This window comes from Piliocolobus tephrosceles, chromosome 9 (assembly GCF_002776525.5).
Source record: "Piliocolobus tephrosceles isolate RC106 chromosome 9, ASM277652v3, whole genome shotgun sequence".
NCBI classification, from domain to species: domain Eukaryota; kingdom Metazoa; phylum Chordata; class Mammalia; order Primates; family Cercopithecidae; genus Piliocolobus; species Piliocolobus tephrosceles.
This window is the reverse complement of record NC_045442.1, coordinates 80,520,354-80,543,233: the sequence shown is the minus strand read 5'-3', so window position 1 is coordinate 80,543,233 and position 22,880 is coordinate 80,520,354. Positions and strand designations below refer to the sequence as shown.

General features: G+C 36.8%; 1 protein-coding gene across 4 annotated transcripts in view; it reads right to left on the bottom strand.

Annotated features, from left to right (window-relative positions):
* CCSER2 (coiled-coil serine rich protein 2) overlaps positions 1 to 22,880 on the bottom strand; it is a 199,710-nt gene that overhangs the window by 96,343 nt on the left and 80,487 nt on the right. For all 4 annotated transcript variants that reach the window (XM_023226064.1, XM_023226065.1, XM_023226063.1 and 1 more), the window contains one exon: positions 184 to 274. In XM_023226064.1, coding sequence (XP_023081832.1) covers positions 184 to 274 — 91 coding nt within the window. The remainder of the gene's footprint in view (positions 1 to 183; positions 275 to 22,880) is intronic.

Sequence of the window (22,880 nt, the reverse complement as noted above, 5' to 3'; positions counted from 1 at the left end):
AAAAAAAAAAAAAAAAAAAAAAAAAAACAAAAAAAAAAACAAACAAACAAAAAAAAAAAGACTGATTCTCAGTCTGAAAGGCTCCATTAAGATTAAGAAGTCTGCAAGCAACAAATATCATATTGGCTACAGTTAAGTAGCTCAAGTATATACCTCTGAAGGTTCAATGTTGTCTCAACTTACCATTTTCAAGAGGTGCATCCTCAGGCAGATCCACATCAAGCATAAGATCATCATCCTCAAGGTCACATGATTCAAGATTATTCAAAATATCCTGTGAACAAAAGCAGTAAAAAATATACTATAATCTAGCTCTAAGGATATGTACAACCATTATTTTTAGAAATTGAACTATATGATATCCTGAATTTGCTCATTATCTGCACTGAAAGAATAAAGTAAGTTTTTAAATTTTTTTTAATAAAAATAGATTCAACTAGTTTAATTTCTAACATCCTTCTCCTAGTCTTCCTCCCTTCTAGTCTCCTCAACAGATTTTTATTTACATATTTAAAAACTTTAAGTTCATGTTTTTAACATCTTCCCTGGTAACATACTGAAGAATCAAAAATAGTAAAGAATCGCCCAAAATTTATTCATAATTGGTATAAGAGGTGAGAGGCTATGTTTTGTTATTTCCAGGGATGGGACCACTTACAAAAATAATAAAATAAGTCTTTAATAATGTGGTTATTCCATTTCCTTTACTGTGCCAAACCTACCTCCTGCTACCATTAAGCACTCTGTCACCTCCTTGGCTTGACTCAATTTGCTCTTTTTCTATGATAGGACTAGACTATTCAAACTGGCATATGCAGTCCCCGATGGCTTCTATTTGCAACCTTACCAGCTATTACCTCTTCTTAGAAAAGAAGTGTTTTATTTTCAAAGACTATTGTGCTGAAGCCTAAAGAACTGAATAAACAAAAACTAAGGTCAAGGTAATAAACTCAGTTTGACCTATAGCCCACTGGTGAGTCCTTACAATCCAAGAATGAATCCAAATATCATAAGACCTTTCCTTGGTATATACAAGTAAAAAGATCAAAAGTCCAACAAACTTTTAAAGGACTGAGACATCATGGTCATAAAAAACTCTTATAGAAGGGAAATATCTACTTTATTACAGACAATATGAATAAAATTAAAACTGTTTCCTATGTTGCGTGTTCCATGCAAATACGTTCAATTTTGCGTTGGGCCCTCCAAAGACTAAAAGTAACTAGAAAAATTATCTGACAAACAAAATCTCTGGAACATTTTTTTTTTTTTCATTTTAAAAAACTCTATTGCAGAATGTTTGACATGCAATTAAACTGTACACATTTAAAGCAAACAGGAGAAAGTGCCAAGATGGCCAATTAGAAGCAGCTATAGTCTGTGGCACTCATGGAGAGGAATGAAAGCAGCGAGTGAATTCGCCACCTTCAACTGAAATATCCAGGTTCTAGCACTGGGACTGACTAGACAAATAGTTTGACCCAAAGAGAATGAAGAAAAGCAGGGTGGGGCAACAGTCCACCTGGGACCCATGTGGAGCCAAAGGAACTCCCAACCTCAGCCAAGGGAAGTGGTGAGTGATTGTGCAATCCCACCTGGGGAAACCACACTTCTCCCACAGGTCTTTGCAACTAGTAGATCAGGAGATCCTCTCATAAGACCACGTCACCAATACACAGAGCAGTGTGGCGTCCAGGTAGAGCAGCAGTTCGGGCACACACAGAGATGCAAGAGTTTTGCATATTCCACCCCTGGGATTCCTGGCAAGGCAGATGTGTCCCTACATACCACTAGGAGTGTGGCTGAATCCAAGGATCCAAGCAGCGTCGTTCTGCAGACCCCACTTGCATGGCACCTTACAAGTTAAGACCCACTGACTTGGAATTCCAGCCAGCCAGCAGTGACAGGCCAGAGTCTGCCTGAGAAGGACTGAGTTTCCAGGAGCAGGAGCAGCCACCATCTCTGCCGTCTGGTCAACTCAGCTGATCCAGTCTGCTGGCTCCGGAGAGTCCAGACAGTCCAAATAAGGAAGGGTCCCCCACAATGCAGCACAGTTGTGCTACAAAAAAGCAGCCAGACTGCTTCTTTAAGTAGGTCCCTGATCCTGTTTCTCCTGAATGGATGAGACCACCCAACAGGGTCTCCAGCCACCTCCTACAGGTGCCTCCTTCAGGCTGCCAATAGGTCAGTAACCCCTGGAATGGAGTTTCCAGAGAAGGATCAGGTTGCCATCTTTGCTGTTTCATAGCCTTCACTGGTGATACCTCCAGGTAATAAAAAAACTGAGGCAACTAGGGTCTGAAGAGGAATGCCAGAAAACCCCAGCAGCCCTTTGGAGGAGTAGCCTGACTGTTAAAAGGAAAACAAACAGAAAACAACAGCAATAAAAACATCAACAAAAAAGACCCCACAAAAATCCCATTCAAAGGTCAGCAACCTCAAAGATCAAAGGTAGATAAGCCCACAAATATGAGAAAGAATCAGTGCAAAAACGCTGAAAACTCAAAAGGCCAGAGTGCCTCATCTCCTGCAAATGACCACACCTCTCCAGCAAGAGCACAAAACTGGGCTGAGGATGAGATGGCTGAACTGACACAGTAGGCTTCAGAAGGTGAGTAACAACAAACTTTGCTGAGCTAAAGGAGCATGTTGTAACCTAATGCAAAGAAGCTCCGAATGATAAAACAACACAGAAGTTGACAGTCAAAATAGCCAGTTGAGAGAGGAACATAACAGACCTGATGGAGCTGAAAATCACAACATGAGAACTTCCCAATGTGATCACCAGTATCAATAGCACAACAGACCAAGCAGAGGAAAGAATCTCAGAGCTTAACAACCATCTTGCTGAAATAAAACAAGCAGACAAGATTAGAGAAAAAAGAATGAAAATAAATGAACAAAATCTCTGAAAAATATGCAATTATGTAAAGAGACCAAACCTATAACTGACTGGGATACCTGAAAGAGATGGGGAGAATGGAACCAACTTGGGAAACATACTTCAGGATATCATCCAGAAGAACTTCCCCCAGGTAGCAAGACAGGCCAACATTCAAATTCAGGAACTACAGAGAACCCCAATAAGATATTCCATGAGAAGATCAACCCCAAGACACATAATCATCAGATTCTCAAGGTCGAAATAAAAAAAAAGTCAAGGGCAGCCAGAGAGAAAGACCAGGTCACCCACAAAGGAAAACCAATCAGACTAATAGCAGACCTCTCAGTGGAAACCCTACAAGCCAGAAGAGGTTGGGGAACAACAGACAACATTCTTAAAGAAAGGAATTTCCAACGCAGAATTTCATAACCAGCCAAACCAAGCTTCATAAGCAAAGGAGTCTGCTTTGCAAGAGCTCCTGAAGGAAACACTAAATATAGAAAGGAAAAACCATTACCAGCCACAACAAAAACACACTGAAGTACACAAACAAGTGACACGATGAAGCAACCACATAAACAAGTCTGCAAAATAACCAGCTAGCATCATGATGACAAGATCAAATTTACAAACAATACTAATCTTAAATGTAAATAGGCTAAATGCCCCAATTAAAAGACACAGAATGGCAATCTAAATAATTAGCCAAGATCCATTGGTATGCTGTCTTCAAAAGACTCATCTTGCATACAGAGACACACATAGGCTCAAAATAAAGGGAGGGAGGAATATTTACCAAGCAAATGGAAAACATAAAAAAGCAGAGGTTTCACTCCTGGTTCCTGACAAAATAGACTTTAAACCAAGAAAGATCAAAAAAGACAAAGAAGGGCATTACATAATGGTAAAAGGTTCAATTCAACAAGAAGACCTAACTATCCTAAATATATATGCAGCCAAAATAGGAGTACCCAGATTCAGAAAGCAAGTTTAATTTAGAGACCTACAAAGAGATGCAGACTCCCACACAATAATAGTGGGAGATATTAACATCCCAATGACAATATTAGAAAGATCATTGAGACAGAAAATTAACAAAGATATTCAGGACCTGCACTCAGATCTGGATCAAGTAGACCTGATAGATATATACAGGACACTCCACCCAAAAACAACAGAATATGCATTCTTCTCATGGCCACAGGGAACTTACTCTAAAATTGATCACATAATCAAAAGTCAAACGTTCCTCAGCAAATGCAAAAGAACTGAAATCATAACAGTATCCCGGACCATAGTGCAACCAAATTAGAACTCAAGATTGGGAAATTCACTCAAAACCACACAACTACATGGAAATTGAACAACCTTCTCCTGAATGACTCTTGAGAAAATAATGAGAGTAAGGCAGAAATCAAGAAGTTCTTTGAAAGTAAGGAGAACAAAAAGAAAACATACCACAATCTCTGGGATGCAGTTAAACCAGTGTTAAGAGGGAAATTTATAGCATTAAATGCCCACATCAAAAAGCTAAAAAGATCTCAAGTTAGCTGGCTCCTTGCTTCTAGCACTTCCATTATCTCAAGTAGCCATGTGTTTCTCGTTCACTTAATACACCATTTCCTTTCAACCCCCACATCCTCACCACCTGTTTCTTTGTTTGAGCACCAATAAATAGCATGGGCTCCCAGAGATCAGGGCCTTCACAGCCTCCACACTCACAATCGACCCCTGGTCCCACTTCCTCTCTCAAACTGTCTTTGTCTCATCCCTTCGACTCCGCTGGACTTCGTCATCCCAACGACCTGTTATTGGGTCTGATCACCCCAACAAGCCTCCCAAGACTGAACCAGGAAGAAACTGATTCCCTGAACAGACCAATAACGAGTTCTAAAATTGAATCAGTAATAAATAGCCCACCAACCAAAAAAAAAGCCCAAGACCAGACAGATTCACATCTGAATTCTATCAGAGGTACACAAAGAAGAGCTGGTATCAGTTCTACTTAAACTATTCAAAAAAATTAAAAAGGAGGGACTCCTCCCTAACTCATTCTATGAAGTCACCGTCATCCTGACACCAAAACCTGGCAGGTATACAACAAAAAAGGAAAACTTTAGGCCAATATCCTTGATGAACATAAATGCAAAGATCTTTAACAAAATACTGGCAAACAGAATGCAGCAGCACATCAAAAAGCTTGTCCACCATGATCAAGTAGACATCATGCCTGGGATGCAACGTCTGTTTCAACATATGCAAATCAATAAATGTGATTCATCACATAAACAAAACTAAAGACAAAAACCACATGACTATCTCAATAGATAACAGAAAAGACCCTTGACAAAATTCAACATCTCTTCATGTTAAAAACACTCAATAAACTAGGTAGTGAAGGAACATACCTCAAAATAATAAGAGCCATATATGACAAACCCACAACCAATATCATATTGAAAAGGCAAAAGCTGGGAGGCATTCCCCTTGAAAATCGGCACAAGACAAGGATGCCCTCTGTCACCACTCCTATTCAACATAGTATTGGAAGTTCTGGCCAGGGCAACCAGTCAAGAGAAAGAAATAAAAGGTATTCAAATGGGAAGAGAAGAAGTCAAATTGTCTTTGTTTGCAGATGACATAATTATATATCTAGAAAACCCCATCATCTCAGCCCCAAAGCTTCTTAAGCTGATAAGCAACTTCAGCAAATTCTCAGGAAACAAAATCAGCGTGCAAAAATGGCTAGCATTCCTAAACACCAACAACAGGCAAGCTGAGAGCCAAATCATGAATGAACTCCCATTCATAAATTGCCGCAAAAAGAATAGAATACCTACGTATTAATACAGCTAACGATGGAAGTAAAGAACCTCTTCAAGGAGAACTACAAACCACTGCTCAACGAAATCAGAGAGGAAACAAACAAATGGAAAACCATTCCATGCTCATGGATGGGAAAAATCAGTATCATGAAAATGGCCATACTGCCAAAACAAATTTATAGATTCAATGCTATTCCCATTAAACTACCATTGACATTCTTCACAGAATTAGAAAAAAACTATTTTAAAATTCATATGGAACAAAAAAAGAGCCCAAACAGCCAAGACAATCCTAAGCAAAAAGAATTAAATATATAGGCACCCAATACAGGAGCACCCAGATTCTGCTGGCATCATGCTACCTCACTTTATATACAAGGCTACAGTAATCAAAACAGCATGGTACTGGTATAAGAATAGATACATAGACCAATGGAGCAGAATAGAGAACTCAGAAATAAGACTGCACACCTATAACCATATAATCTTCAACAAACCTCACAGAAGCAATAGAGAAAGGACATCCTATTTAATAAATGGTGCTGGAAGAACTGGCTGGTCATATGCAGAAAATTGAAACTGGACTCCTTCCTTACACCATACACAAAAGTTAAGTCACGATGGATTAAAGACTTAAATGTAAAACCCAAAACTATAAAAACCTTAGAAGAAAATCTAGGCAATACCATTCAGGTAAAGGTTTAGACACGGACAAATATTTCATGATGAGAATGCCAAAAGCATTACAGCAAAAGCAAAAATTGACAAATGGGATCTAATTAAGAGCTTCTGCACAGCAAAGAAAACTACCATAAGGGTGAACAGACAACCTATGAAATGCGAGAAAAATTTTTGCAATCTATCCATCTGACAAAGGTCTAGTCACTAGACTCACAAGAAACTTAAGCAAATTTATTAGAAAAAAAGCAAACGATCCCAATAAAACATGGGCAAAGACATGAACAGACACTTCTCAAAAGAAGACATGCATGCGGCCAACAAACATGAAGAAAAAGCTCAACATCAATGATCATTAGAGAAATGCAAATAAAAACCAAAATGAGATACCATCTCACGCCAGTCAGAATGGCTATTATTGAAAAGTCAAAAAGCAACAGATGCTGGCATGGCTGTGGAGAAAAAGGAACACTTTTACACTGTTGGTGGAAGTATAAATTAGTTCAACCATTGTGGTAGATGGTGTGGTGATTCCTCAAAGACCTAGGGGCAGACATGCCATTTGACCCAGCAATCCCATTGCTGGGTATATACTTGAAGAAATATAAATAATTCTATTATATAAAGATACATGCATCCATATGTTCACTGCAGCACTATTCACAGTAGCAGAGACATGGAATCAACCTAAATTCCTATCAATGACAGACCAGATAAATAAACTGTGGTACATATACACCATGGAATACTATGCAACCACAAAATGGAACGAGATCGTGTACTTTGCAGGGATATGGTTAGAGCTAGCAGACATTATCCTCATTAAACTAATGCAGGAATAGAAAACCAAACACCACATGTTCTCACTTACATGTGGGAGCTGAATGATGGGAACACATGGACACATCGCAGGGAACAACATGCACTGGGGCCTAGCAGAGGGCAGAGGGTGGGTGGAGGGATTGGATCAGGAAGAAAAACTAATGGATGCTGGGCTTAATACCTGGATGATAGAATGATCTGTGCAACAAACCACCATAGCACACGTTTACATGTGTAAGAAACCTGCATGTCCTGCACAGGTATCCCTAAACTTAAATAAAAGTCGAAAAAAATAAACTGATAAATGTTGACATTATAGTCATGGTATGGAAACACCATCGAAATCAAGACAACAAACATATACATTAACTCCAAAATGTTCCTCATGCTTCTTCACAAATGTTTTCCCCCATTTGAACACAGTTCTTTGTTAATGAACTAGATGTTAACTGTTTTAAAAAAAAAAAAAAGCAAGCAGCAGTCATCTAAAACAGCATGTACAGAATTACTCATTTTATGAAAATAAAAACACTATAATATACATAGAAAATAGTTGGAAAGAAACCAAAACACAGATTAACTTTTGGAAATCTCCTATTTCCAAAGTGGCTAATGTGGTTAATGCTTGTATTCTTGGCACTTTGGGAGGTTGAGGCAAGAGGATCACTTGAGCCCAGGAGTTTGAGACCAGCCTAGGCAACATAGGAAGATCCCATCTCTACAAAAAAAAACACATTTTTTTTTTAAAATAAATAGGCCGGGCACGGTGGCTCATGCCTGTAATCCCAGCACTTTGGGAGGCCACAGTGGGCAGATCACCTGAGGTCAGGAATTCAAGACCACCCTGGCCAACATGGTGAAACTCCATCTCTATTAAAAATACAAAACTTAGTCAGGTGTTGTGGCAGGCACCTGTAATTCCAGCTACTTGGGAGGCTGAGGCAGGAGAATTGCTTGAACCTGGGAGGTGGAGGTTGCAGTGAGCCGAGATCGCACTACTGCACTCTAGCCCAGGCGACAGAGGGAGATTCTGTCTCAAAAAATATAAATAAATAAATATAATAAAATAAAATAAATAGAAGAAATGAGGGTTTTATTCTTTTTTGTTTACAGTACCTATGTTTTCTCATTTATCACAATAAACATTATGATATAAGTAACTTTATTCCCCCCAAAATCATACCCTCTCAAGAAACATTTGGTTGTTTGTGTATGTATGTCTGAGTATGTGTGAAACAAGACAGTGTTGGGTACCCTGGGCCAGATCTGACAATTAAGGCCATGGCAAAGAATCCAAAGCAATATAGCATTGTGCTCTAAATCCAGAGCAGGGCCTGTGGAGCAGCACTGAATCAGTAAAAGGAGAACTGTTACTACTGTTAAAAAAGATGCCAAACTTTTAATAACCAACTAAATCCTATGTTTTATGTGATTTTCTGTACCTTTCATTTTATAATGAATGGTTAAAACATACAGCCTCAAAGATATGGGAGTGAGTCTACTCTAATGAATGTAAAGGTGACCGAATAATTATGTCACTCTATGAAGTTACTAAAAAGGCCCAGTTGAAAAGGAAGGGGGAAGAGGAACACGGAAGGAAAGAAGGAAGGAAGGAAGAGAGGCAAAAAAACGGAGGGAGAGAGAGGAAAAGAAGAAAACCATCCATATATAAATAAATCCTTATTTATGATGTTTCAAACATTCATCTCATTAGATGAAAATTCACTCTGTAAAATGAGGGAGAAGAAAAGAAGCAGATTACATATGCACAATATGACTACAATTTTAACGCTGAAAAATACATTCAAAATATCTGGCAGGTGATAAACTGAAGGACAATTACAATTTTCCAATATGTGAGAACATAAGCACATACTTATGTTTTTTATATATATATTTTTTTACTTTTCTGTAATAATAAATTTTTCCTTTATGTAAAAAGGACATAGGGCTTTTATAATAAGTAAAACTTCATGTTGTATTCAGTCCTGGCACCACTGGGTAGTTCTAATCACACAAAACCAACCTGCATGTGGGAACCTTCAACCCAGCCCATTCATTAACCACGACAAGTATCAGTGCCACCCTCCCCTCCCCTCCATGCAAACCATTGTGAGCCAGTGTGGGTGACTGCCCTGTTCTCCCCAGAAAGTCTCATTTTGTGAGTTAAGTCTTTTCAAACACTTTTGGTACGTGTGTGGTACCATCATTCCTGGCAGCCAGCCAATGTGGGGGGCTAGGCATTGATCCAGAAAACATATTCTCAATAATGTACAAATAACACTACTAATATATGCAAAGCACTAATCTGGGTACAGGATATGCCCAGGTAAACAAAACTAAAGAGTTTTAAAAAGAGACAAATTGAGATTTGCACAAGAGAAGTATTATTCTGGCTGCAGTGTAGAGAATGGATTGAAGTCAGACAGAAAACCAGTTTTGTCGCTATTGCAGAATCCATGTGCCATATGACAGTGGCCTGATATTAATCAGTGTCAGTGAGAACAAATAAGAAGCAGTTATGAAACATACTGAGGAGTTAGACTCTATAGGATGAAAGTTAACTGAGAAGTAAGCAAGAAGCCATGGATGATTCCTTAGTTCCTGGCTTGAGAAACAAATGTATGATGCTTATTAACTGAAATAAAGCATAAAAAAGGAAGGCCAACCCCAACAAAGCTGGAAAAGATTAAACAAATAAATAAAACAAATGATGGAAGCAAAACAAAAAAAAGGAAAGTCAACCTCAATAAAGCTGGAAAAGATTAAATAGACAAAACAATAACAGAAGCAAAACTAAAAAGGAAGGCCAGATCTGGTAGAATGTAAAAGAATACATAGTTTTGAAACCCAATTATTTTGATGTGCATGCTGCATCTTTTAGAAGACAAATTCAAATGACAACTGAATATAGTGGTCTAGAGTTAAGCAAAGAGATTTGAATTGTGGGAGTCATTACCAAATAGATGACAACCAGAAGATGTTGAACAGTAAGTTTGACAAAACACCGTAGAGTAAGATTACTGAATTCTAACATCTGCTTTAGGCAATTCTTTCCTTGCCCATCTTTTGGGGATGTCTATGTTTAACATTAGATTTTGAGAGGAGTGACATCATAGATATCGTTAGAATTAGAGTAAGCGTTCGAGTAATGGGAGAAAGAAAAATTAACTTACTCTAACTTTTCTTCACCAGCTTAGAAATCATCTGCACAGGGTAGAAACTGCATTTTTACAGGAAAAGAGGAAATCATGTAGTGCGGAAATTGGTTAATGTGGGAAGGAGTTTCTATTCCCTGTTTGTTGTGGCAGCCTCTTTCTCTAACTGGCAGTCCTGCACTTATTGGGAGCCAACATCCATATAGACCTGTTCTCCTTAGTAGACCATTAAAATGCAATCATTAATTGGGAGTATGGCAATGAAAACCCAAATGTGTATATTCTCTGGCTTCCAGAGGCTTCCCACAAGACTGACTCGAATTCAAACTCTGAGCACATATGAGCAGGTTTACCATAGACCTTCCTTGGACTTTGAGAACACATTTCTATTCAAATAGAATGAACAGTGAGATGGTAGGTCGGTGCTTCCTTCACACATTTCTCCTTCACTATAAATGTTTCTGACAAATGACACCATCATTAGTTTAATTATAGTGTAAAATTAATTTTGGGGGCTATACAGTTTATAACTTTTAAAGCACAAATAGATGTGTAAACACCTACACAATTAGGATGTAGAACAGTTTCTTCACCCTCGAAGAAGTCCCTCATACTATCCAGTTACAGTTACACCCTCCTCCCATCCATAACCTCTGTCAAATGCCGATCTGTTCTCCATCCCCATAGTTTCGTTTTTCAAGAATATCAAATAAATGGAATCATATAGCACGCAACATTTTGAGAATGACTTCATTCACTCAGCATAATGCCTTTAAGGTTCACTGGTTTCTTTTTACTGCTGAGTAGTATTCCATTGCGAATGTACGGTTTGTGTATCAATTTAGTAACTGAAGGATATTTCGATTCTTTCTAGTTTTTAGCTACTATACATGAAGTTATCATAAGCATGCATGTACAAGTTTTTGTGTGAATATAAGTTCTCATTTCTCTATGGTAAATACCCAGGAGTAGGACTGCTAGATGATATAGTGAGTGTTTGTTCACTTCTTAAGAAACTGCTAGGTCATTTTCCAGAGTTGTTGTAACATTTCACATATCCATCAGCAATGAATGAGACTTCTAGTTGCTCCCCATCCTCAATAGCCTTTAGTTATTGTCAGTAATCTTTATTGTAGCTCTTCTAATAGGTGTGCAATGATGTCTCAGCATGGCCTGAATTTGCTAATGATGTTGAACAAAGTTTTACATGTTTATGTGTCACTCATATCCTTTTTGGTAAAGTATCTATTCAGGTCTCTCATACATTTTTTGATTTGGGTTGTCTAGTTACTTATTGTTGCCTTTATGAGTTCTTTATACATTCTGGATAAAAGTCTTTTGATAGATACGTGAGTCACAAATATTTTCTCCTAGTCTGTAATTTAACTTTTTATTATTTCTTGACAGTATCTTTGGTAAAACAAAGGTTTTTAATTTAATGTAATCCAGTTAATTTTTTATGGATCACGCTTTTAGCATAATTTCTAATAACTTTTCACCTAATCTCCAGGTCATAGTATTTTTAAATGTTTTCTTACAGTTTTACAACTCACAATTACATCAAAGGTCCATTTTGGAATAATTTTTGTATAAGACGTAAAATTTTAGTCAAAGTTCAATTTTTGTTTTTTAATATATGAACGATCAAATGGTTCCAACAACATTTGTTGGAAAGATTTCTCCACTGAGTTTCTTTTACATCTTTGTCAAAGATCCACAGGCCATCTTTATGTGGTTCCATTTCTTTTCTGGAGTCTCTATTATGTTCCATTGATTTAACTCACTGTCTCTTTGCCAATGTTACAGTGTCCTGATTGCTGTAGCTTTAAAATGGGTTGGTACAATTCCTCCAGCTTTGTTCTGCTTTTTCCAGCAAAATAGATTGGTACTCCTGCTGGGATTTTGATTAGTATTTCATCACTTTGGGATTGAGTAATGTCTTCACTACACTAAGCCTTCCAGTCCATAAACACCACATTACTTTATGTATTTATGTAGGTCATATTTTATCTAGATCTTCTTTAATTTCTTTCATAAGCTCCCTATACTCTTCAGCATAGACTTTGTTAGATTTATACATAAGTGTTTTTATAGATGTTAAAAACAACGTTGTTATATTTACTCAAGTTTATAACTAGTCATTGATGATACAGAGAAATAAGAATTGTGTGCATTGACTTTATATCTTACAACATTGCTAAACTCATTTATTAGTTATAGGAATCTTGTTTTTTTAAGTCAAACTTTTAAAAAATTGCCTTTTGAGGACAATGATTCAATTGGAACGGAACACATATTTAGTAGTTCAATAGCTAACTGGACATACATGCTCAACTGTGGTGGCCCATGAGGTTTGTCCTAAACAAGCACTAATTTCATTTAGTGTGAAAAAAAATCAGGCAGCTTGAGCTCCACATCCAGTTTGTCCCAGTGGCATCTGATTGCTTCCTGTCCACTTGGTGTTAAGTATTTGCATGACTAATCCTATCCATATTAAACTACACTTAAAATCAAGAAAATGGGAGTAATAGGTCAAAGGACTAAGAAGACTCCTTAAACAACCTTGTTAGTAAGCTGAGAATACTCCAACCTGCTTCCCCATCAACAAAAGAAACTGGAGGGGTTAAGTTTGTTTCAAAGGGGTTGGCATGGTGAAATTACAGTCATTTGATACTGAGGATCAAGGAATGGAGCCCCCTGTGCATCCTGTGGATTTCTGGGGAGTTTAATGGAATCAGAACAGAGGTGGCTCCTTGTGTGCCCACAGGATGTGACCCTTTGGCATCTGGCTACAGAGCAACCCGGGTAATGAATGTTAAATTTAAAGCTAGTCTTACTCCCTCGTGATCTGGGCCAGAAAGTCGAGATGGCAACCCTATTTTCAAAGACCGTTGGTTTAGAAATGAATTCAAGGTGTATTCCCTCTCTAAATCAGTAACTTCTGAATTATTTTCCATACTCTGAACAAAGACAAACTGTCTCCCATTTGTTATCTTCTAGAGCACAAAGAGGCTTTTTCCAGCCCAATTTATTTAGCGTGGAGCATTTATATATATTTTATCCAGCTGAACCATTTTAGTTTCCACCAGAAATACATGAAATCTTGTTTCTTGGCATTTTCACTAGCATTTAGTATTATCACAATTTTTTATATTGGTCATTCTATAGGTGTACAGAATGTGATTTTAATTTGCAATTTCCTAAGGGTTAATTATGATGAATGTCTTTCCATGTCCTTATTTCCCATCCATATCTCCTCTTTGGTGAAATGTCAAAGTCTTTTACTCCTTTTCTAATTAAATTGCTGGTATTTTGTATTGTTCAACTTGAGAGTTTATTAGATATTTTGGATATGAGAACTTTGTCAGATATGTGGTTTGCAAAGTTTTTCTCCCACTCTGTAGCTTGTTTTCATCCTCTTAATAGAGTTTTCTGCAATGTAAACATTTTTTATTTTAACGAGGACCAATTTCTCAATTTCTTTCTTATGGATTACGTTTTTAATATCAAAGAACTCTATGCTTAGCCCTAGTTCCTAATGATTTTCTTCTATATTTCTTTTCAAGTTTCATAGTTCACATTTTATATGATCAATGATCCATTTTGAATTAATTTTAATAGGTGGTGAGAGGTTTAGTTTCAGATTTACTTTGTTTTACCTATGGATATCCAATTGTTTCAGTACTATTTGTTAAAACTGCCTCTAAACATTTTTCAGGCTGGGCGTGGTGGCTCACGCCTGTAATCCTAGCACTTTGGGAGGCCGAGACGGGTGGATTATGAGGTCAGGAGATCGAAACCATCTAGCTAACACGGTGAAACCCCATCTCTACCAAAAATACAAAAAATTGGCCGGGCGTGGTGGTGGGCACCTGTAGTCCCAGCTACTCAGAAGGCAGAGGCAGGAGAATGGCATGAACCCAGGAGGCAGAGCTTCCAGTGAGCCGAGATCGCACCACTGCACTCCAGCCTGGGTGACAGAGCGAGACTCTGTCTCAAAAAAAAAAAAAAAAAATTTTTTTTTTCAAAACTCACTTGGGCGTATCTGTGTAGGTCTACTTCAGGGTAGACCTATGTGTCTATGCTTCTGCCAATACCACACTCTCTTGATTACTGTAACTATTAAGTCTTTACATCAGGTAGAGTAATTCTTGCCACTTTATTCTTATTTTTCAAAACTGTGTAAGCTACTCTATTTCCCTTGCTTTTTTATATAAATTTTAGAATATGCCTGTCTATATCTACAAAAAAGTGTTTCTAGGGTTTTGATGAAAAAAATGCATTAAGTCTTTACAAATTCAGGAAGAACTGACATCTTAACTATATTGAATCTTCCGTGTAGAGAATGCCATCTGAAAATAAAAATCCCTTTTCTTTCTTTCTCTTGGCTTATTACACTGGCTGAACTTCATGAACTATATTGAGTAAGAGCGGTGAGAATGGACATATTTGTCTTGTTCTCGAATTCAGGAGAAAAGCATTTAATCTTTCTTCATTAAGTATTAACATGTTAGCTGTAGGTTTTTTGAAGATGTCAAATTCTTTTCTATTAGTTTGGCAAGGGTCATTAACTGATGTTATATTTTGCTAAATGAAATGTCTTTTCTCCACCAATTGTTAGGATTTGTTTTCCCATAAAACTGTTAACATGATAGATTATACTGATCAATTTTCAACCTTGCATTCCTAGGATAAGCCCATTTGGCAAATAGTGTTTTGTTTTTGTTTTGTTTCATTGTTTTACATGTTGGTTTCAATTTGCTCACATTATATTTTTGTTTTGTTTTGTTGTTACATGTTAGTTTCAATATGCTGACATTACGTGAAGACTTTTAAGACTTTCAAGTTTCAAAATATCTTTGAAACATTCAAAATATCTTTATTTTGAATAAAACTCTTCAAGTTTCTCTGTCAACACAGGCTGGGGGCTACCATTACCAGCAGCCACCAGGGGCCCAGACAAAAGAGTGCTCATAGGGTATTCACTTGCGTGGGTCCCTTCAGGGCACGCATTGCAGTTATGGGTCAGATTGTAGACAAGGCTTCAGTGAAACAAATACAATGTGAAAATTTAAGACTTTTTAAGTACTTACAGACCCTGAAGCGTACAGTGAATGCCTTGAGGCCACATGCAGAGCACAGGCCGGTAGAGAGAAAAAGAGAGTTTGGCAACTAGTATTATTGGGAAATAGGGTGTGGTCACTTTAAGTTCATCAGCAAATATAATAAATGAATGGTCCATTTAATGCAAGCTGCGGGAAAGAGAACGCTGTCCGCTAGGCAGGAGTCATGCCTCTCAATTCTTACCTCTGGCCATCAGCTTGTCATTTGGGTGTAGTATAGAAATGGAAACCGTGTCAAGGGTGACTATGGCCTGCCTCTGCCTCTGGCACTAGAAAGCGAAATCTGCATTTGAAATGGCTACTGAAGCCACATAAAATTACAAGCATGCACTACGATCTTCTACAGTTTCCTTTTCATATAATGTATTTGTCTGGTTTTAGTATGAGGTTATTGTTGGATTTGTAAAATAAATTGGGGATATCTTTCCATTTTCTTCTACTTTCTGGAAAAGTCTATGTAGAATTACTGTTACTTCTTCATTAATTGTTTGGTAAAATTGGCCAGTGAAACCATGTGGACAAGATCTTTCTTGGAATTTTTTTTTTCCACAGAGTAAATTCTTTAATGGTTACAAGGCTATTCAAATTATCTATTTCAACTTAAGTGAAGTTTAGTAGTTTGTGCTTTTAAGAAATTGGTCCACTCAAGTAGTAAAAATTTATGTGCTTAAGAGTTTCTCATAGTTTTCTCTCATTATATTTTTAATTCTGTGGAGTCTGTAGCAGTACCTTTTTCCTTCAACCCTGCAATCTTTGTTTCACTATGCTTCTGCCAGTCTTGCTAAATGTTTATCAATTTTATTGATCTTTTCAAAGACCACCTTTCAATTTCATTGCTTTTTCTCAATTACTTTTGGGCTTTTAATTCCATTAATCTCTATTTTCCTTATTATTTGCTTCCTTCTATTTGATTTGGAATTAATTTGATTTTTTACTAGTTTCTTAAGGTACAAGCTTTGATTATTGATTTGAGACCCTTCTTTTCTAATGCAAGTATTCATCACTGTAAATTTCCTTCTAAGCACTGCTTTAGTTACATTGTACAAATTTTGATAAAATATATTTTCATTCTCATTCAGTTCAAGCGATCTGCCCACCTCAGCTTCCCAAAGAACTAAGATTATAGGCATGAGACATGGCATCTGGCTACAGACGGCATTTATTTATTTATTTAAGAGATAGAGTTTCACTTCTGTTGCCCAGGCTGGAGTGCAGTGGCGCGATCTCCACTCATTGCAATGGCCACCTCCCTGGTTAAAGCAATTCTCCTGCCTCAGCCTCCCAAGTAGCTTGAATTACAGGTGCCCGCCACCATGCCTGGCTAATTTTTGTATTTTTAGTAGATATGAGAATTCGCCATGCTGGCCAAGCTCGTCTCAAACTCCTGACCTCAGGTGATCCACCCACCGCAGCCTCCCAAAGTGCTGGGATTACAGGCATGCGCCACTGTGCCTGGTCTCAAATGGCACTTTTAAAGTGGTGAAAGAAAAAAACTGTCAACCGATGGCAAAAGAATTAAGTCAGATCATTACCTCACACCATATACAAAAACACAAAATGGACCAATGGCCTAAATCTAAGAACTAAAATCATATAACGCTCAGAAAAAAAAAAAAAAAAAAAAAAAAAAAGAGGCTGGGTGCGGTGGCTCACTCTGTAATTCTAGCACTTTGGGAGGCCAAGGCAGGCGGATTGCTTGAGTCCAGGAGTTCAAGACCAGCCTGGGCCACGCAGCAAAACCGCGTCTTTTTTAAAAAACAAAACAAAACAAAAACATAAGGATAAATCTTTGTCACTTTTACTTTGGACTGGCAATGAATTCTTCAATATGACATTAAGAACATAAGCAATGACAACAACAAAAGTAGATAAAAATTGGACTTCATAAAAATTAAAAACTTGTATATCAAAGGACATTATCAAGACGCCTACAGAATGGGAGAAAATATTTTCGATTCACACATTTGATAAGAATCTAGTACCAAGAAACTCTTACAATTCAACAACAAAAACACAAACAGCCTGGTTAAATGGGCAAAGGACTTGAAAAAACATTTCTCTAAAGATATACAAATATACAATAAACACACAAAAACGTTCAACCTCATTTGAGAATAAGCAAATCAAAAGCACAATAAAATACCACTTAATGCCCAGTAAGATGGTTACTTAAAGAAAAAAAGAGAAAAAGAAAATAACAGTGAATATATTTGAAATTTCCATAAAGGGTTAAGTGATTGTCTGGTTTAAAAATAAACTCTATGAAATCTCTCAAAAAAAAAAAAAAAAAAAAGGCCAAGAAAGGTAAAAGAACAAAGGTTTAAAAAATAAATGAAAACAAAGAGAAAATTTTTAAAAAGTCTCAACAGAGATATAACAGCCAATTATTAGAAGTTCTAGAAGGGGCACAGAAACAATGGAGGGGATATAATAATTAAATATGAACATTTTCCAGATTTAAAAGAATAATGGAACAACTTCTCCATTTAGGAAAGGTTAAAAAAATGTCATTATCTTATTTAAAATTACTAACTGGTAGGTACCCAAAACATATTTAGTGAAAATAAATAAATCCAGACTAACACTCATCCCCAGTAACTTCTAATCCAGTGTTTCTATCTCCCACTATCATTGTGACACCCAAAAATCCCTACCCTGAGAGATTTCAGGTATAGTATTGCTACAAAACTGTTTCTGGAAGTGTGGGAAATACGTATACACCATGGAATACTACTCAGCCATAAAAAAAAGAATGAGATCATGTCTTTTGCAGCAACATGGAACTAGAGGGTATTATTATAAGTGAAATAACTCAGAAACATAAAGTCACATACCACATGCTCTCACTTTTAAGTGGGAGCTAAAAAACAGGTACAGCTGGACATGCAGAGTGGAATAACAGCCATTGGAGACTACAAAAGATGGGAGGATGGGAAGGAGGTGAGGGTTGAGAATTTACCAATAGGTACAATGATCACTATTCAGGTGATGGGTATGCTAAAAGCCTAGATTTCACCACTACACAATATACACATGTAAAAAATCTGTATCTGTATTCCCAAAATACATAAAAATTAAATTTAAAAAATCTTTCTGGAAAATAGGATGAGACCATAACTCTAACTCTCTGTAAAACTCAAATGGCCAGATGTGGTTAAGAGTGACCAACTTTAAATAAGCTTACAAAACATCACGAGAAGAATACAGGCACTGTACAGAAGAAACTTCCTTAAAATATATTGGTTCCCTGATCAAGAAAACAGAACAGGGCTCTGTGAACATATGTCTACATAAATTCTTCACTTAAGAATACCCTATGAAACAAAATCATTACTTTAAAAAAAAAAAAAGTCTGTTCATCATTATTGGTAGACTTCCGCTATAGTTCAATTCTTTACAAATTTATCTTCTGTTCTCAATAAATGACCTTAGATTTTTCTCTATCCTTCCCTGGAACAAACCTACCTTAAGACCCAGGAACTTTAAAAATAAACAGGTATAAATTCAAAATCTGGGAAATAAAGAGGAAGAAATTAGTAGGAAAGCACGTAGCTCCTTTCAAAAGGCACAAATAAATACTGTTTCATTTTGGGGTGTCGAAACTGAAATCATGGCTTCTCATAAAATATTTTAAGAATTCTACTACAATAAAAACAGGAGTTCCAGAGAAATGAAATAATTTTCCTGATAAGCAGAATAATCCCTGTAAATACGATAGCGTACATGGCAAAGAGGGAATTATGGTTGCCAGTCAGCTGACCTTAAAATAGGAGTATTATCCTGGATTATCTGAGGGGTCCGAATGTATAATAATCACTCAGAATGGAAGAGGGAGGCAGAAGAGAGACAGAAGGAGAATGGTCAAAGAGGTGCGGTGTTGCTGGGTTTGAAGACAGAGGAAGGAAGTTATGAACCAAAGGCAGTTTTTAGAAGTTAGGAAAGACAGGGAAATGTATTCTTCCCTCAAGTCTCCAGGAAGGCACCTAGCCCTGCTGACATCTTGATTTTAGCCTGCAGAGACATGTGTCTGACTTGTAAGCTAGAGGATAGTAAGATAACAAATAGTGTGTTGTTTTAAGTCATTGTATTTGTGGTAATTTGTTATAGCAGCCAGAGAAAACGTACACACCCTGTTTCTCAAATGCTATAATTAGCCTTATTTGTTTCTACTGTTTTAGAGTCATTCCTATTCTTACTGCATTCACTTTCCATAATTTAAATATTTGTTCCTTCCTTTCTGTGATGCCTCACAGAAGGCTGAAACAGAAGAAACAGACCACTACAGAAGCACATGAGCACCTGAAAAAGAAGAGTCAGATGTGTCTGGTGAGACTACTAATGGTTGCAGTCATGTAGTATGTTCCGTAGACCTCAGCAGTAAGCTCAAATCAAGTTTTGACTGACTGGACTTTACTGAAGCCTTTTAAAATTTACTTTTTTACTTCAGCCTTCACAGGTTTCCGATGAGTAATTTTAGCTATACTGATTATAAATGGGTGGCAGATTTCAGTTAACATATATATTTAATAAATCAAAATGCCAAGTGCATTAGTGGTATGTGTAGTCCTTTTGTTGGAGAAAAAATGAATGTATTGAGTGACCTCAATTCCTTTAGCAGTCAGAATTTCCTTATTTTAGGTTCAATTATCTGTCCTCAAATCAGTCAAGTTACAGTACATCCATGAGTGCCCATTTAACCTGAGAACAGCCCCATCACACTTTTGCATATTACATCAAGTGAAGTTTCAGTAACGTTTTTGAAAAGCTTTTCTTTTTGTTCCGTTTTACTGCAGAATTTCATATCTTAAGGACATTATACTTTGGGGGAGGTGGTAATAAAAGTATCACAGGATGATTTTATGAGTAGATTATGGTAATACCAGAGATTTATTAATCAATGCACTTAAGATTTACCAGTTAAGTTTTAGGTAAGAGTAGAAAGTGACTGAAATATTCTAGGAAAATAGAATAACATGCATAACAACTATCATACAGTAATACTGACTAGCACTTTTATATGCAGAAGTTTCTAAACAACTGAATAGGAGCTGGTATGGACACAAATAAGGTGGTAGATGTCTTTTTTATCTAAATTACAAAAATAATAATGCTCTACACTAGCATAGTCATTACGGCACTTTATAATTGTAAAATATTGGAAACAATCTTGATGCCCATTATTGGGACAGTAATTGAATAAACAATGCACAGTCTACAAAATAAGTAGTATACAGTGGTACAAAAAGAATAAGGGCGATCTCGGCCAGATGCAGTGACTCACGCCTGTAATCCCAGCACTTTGGAAGGCCAAGATGGGTTGATCACTTAAGCCCAGGAGTTTGAGACCAGCCTTGGCAACATGGTGAAACCCTATCTCTACCAAAAATACAAAAATTGGCCAGTCTCGTAACCCAGTCTCAAAATAAATAAATACATACATAGGTTAAAATTTTAAAAATAAAGTACTTTTTAAAAAAGAAGGGAAGATCTCTTCGAAGTAATATGAAACAAATAAGTACTTTAAATAAACGATGATGTGGGCAGAACCCAAAATGAAATACAAACAGCAACAAATGAACCTAAAAGTATTACAAATGAACAATCACACTGAAAGGATTGAGAACTAAAAGAACTAACATAAGTAAACTTGGAAAACAGTACTTACTGTATTCTGTAAGGTTAAGGTTAAAAAAAAAGAATGCTAAGCAAATATTATAAGTTAGTAAATCTTTTTCATAGGGTGATAAGTTAGCAATTCTGAAACTCTGTGTGTATATAATACAGTATAAATATAGTATATAGTATATAATATACTATAAATATTATATACTATAACATATCTATAACTATGTATAAATATATACTGTAATCCTTATACACACACACACACAGTGTTGAATAACTAAGTATATACATTGTGGCTGAGAAACCAATTTTCTCACTTTCTGGGAAAAGTCTTAAAAATAAGAAAGGCTAGAACAAATTCTGTAGCATTTGATTGGAGTCAAAGGTATCCGTGTGAGCTCCTGGTCTTTAATATATATGGAAATGGATACAGAAATAAATATAGAAGAGAAGTGTGTGTGTATACATATAATTGTCAGTTCTGTCTGCCACAATAACTAAAAGCAATTACACCTCAGTAGCAACAAACACACCTAGCCCCCAGATCTTGGTTTCTAAATCTCATTCTCCAATAAAAATCTTCCTTGGAGACATGATGACTCCAGGGCTGGGGCAGGGAAAATACAAGATAAGCCTGGAATATGTTGTGGTCATATGAGACACTACTTATTCAGCTACGGCTGAAATCTGGGTTTCCCAGTGGTTGGTCTAATGTTCTCATGTTATTTTCTCCTTCAGCATGTACTAAAAGGTAGAAAGTGGTTCCACAGACCAACTTTCCTATCTGTGTCTCCATGCAACCCAACCTAAGCTACCAAGCTGGCAGCTTCTGCTAATACAGGTTGCCTGACTCCCAAGACCAGGAAAGGGATAAAAGATTGTGGAAGTACCACATAAACGCCACTAGAAATTGAAAAGCCTGAAAGCAATACTTTTAATCACCATGGGACAATAAAACAGAATAGCCTAAATTGAAAACTATTTAATTACTAATTCAGGCTAGAATAGCAACTTCAACAACTCCTAAAATTCATTCAATGAGTCAAAGACTCTAGCTTCAGTGTCCTCATTAACTATAACAATTTTATAATAGCTACTTGATCTAAATTGCAGAATTCAATATTTTCTCCAAAAATATTACTCATTATACATCTACTCTATGCCAGGTACAATGCTAGGTAAAAGGAACATATTACACTCTGTTCTTTTTTTTTTTTTTTAAGACAGGGCCTCGCTGTGTCACCCAGCCTGGAGTGCAGTGGTGCAATCATGGCTTATTGCAGCCTCAACCTCCTGGACTCAAGTGATAGTCCCACCTCAGCTTCCCAAGTAGCTGGAACACAGGCATATGCCACCATGCTCAGCTAATTTTCAGTGTTTTGTACAGATGGGGTCTTGCTACATTACTCAGTCTGGTCTCAAATTCCTGGGCTCAAGCAATCCTACCACCTCAGCCTCACAAAGTGTTGGAATTACAGACATGATCCACCACACCCCGCCTATTCTCTTTTTATTAACAAATTACTTTTAAGTTCACTGACTTTTTCTCTGCAACACCGGCTTTGATCAAGAAGGAGTTTAGATAATCCAATAACTTCATTTTTATGAGAAAAATTGTTCAGAAAAGAAGTACTCTCTCTGTCTTATACATAGATGGGAAGTGTGTATGAAGATCTGATACAGAAGTATTTATAATATTTAATGTTATATTTAATGTTATATCTTTCTTATTTTAAAAATCTGATTTATAAATATCATTTGTCCT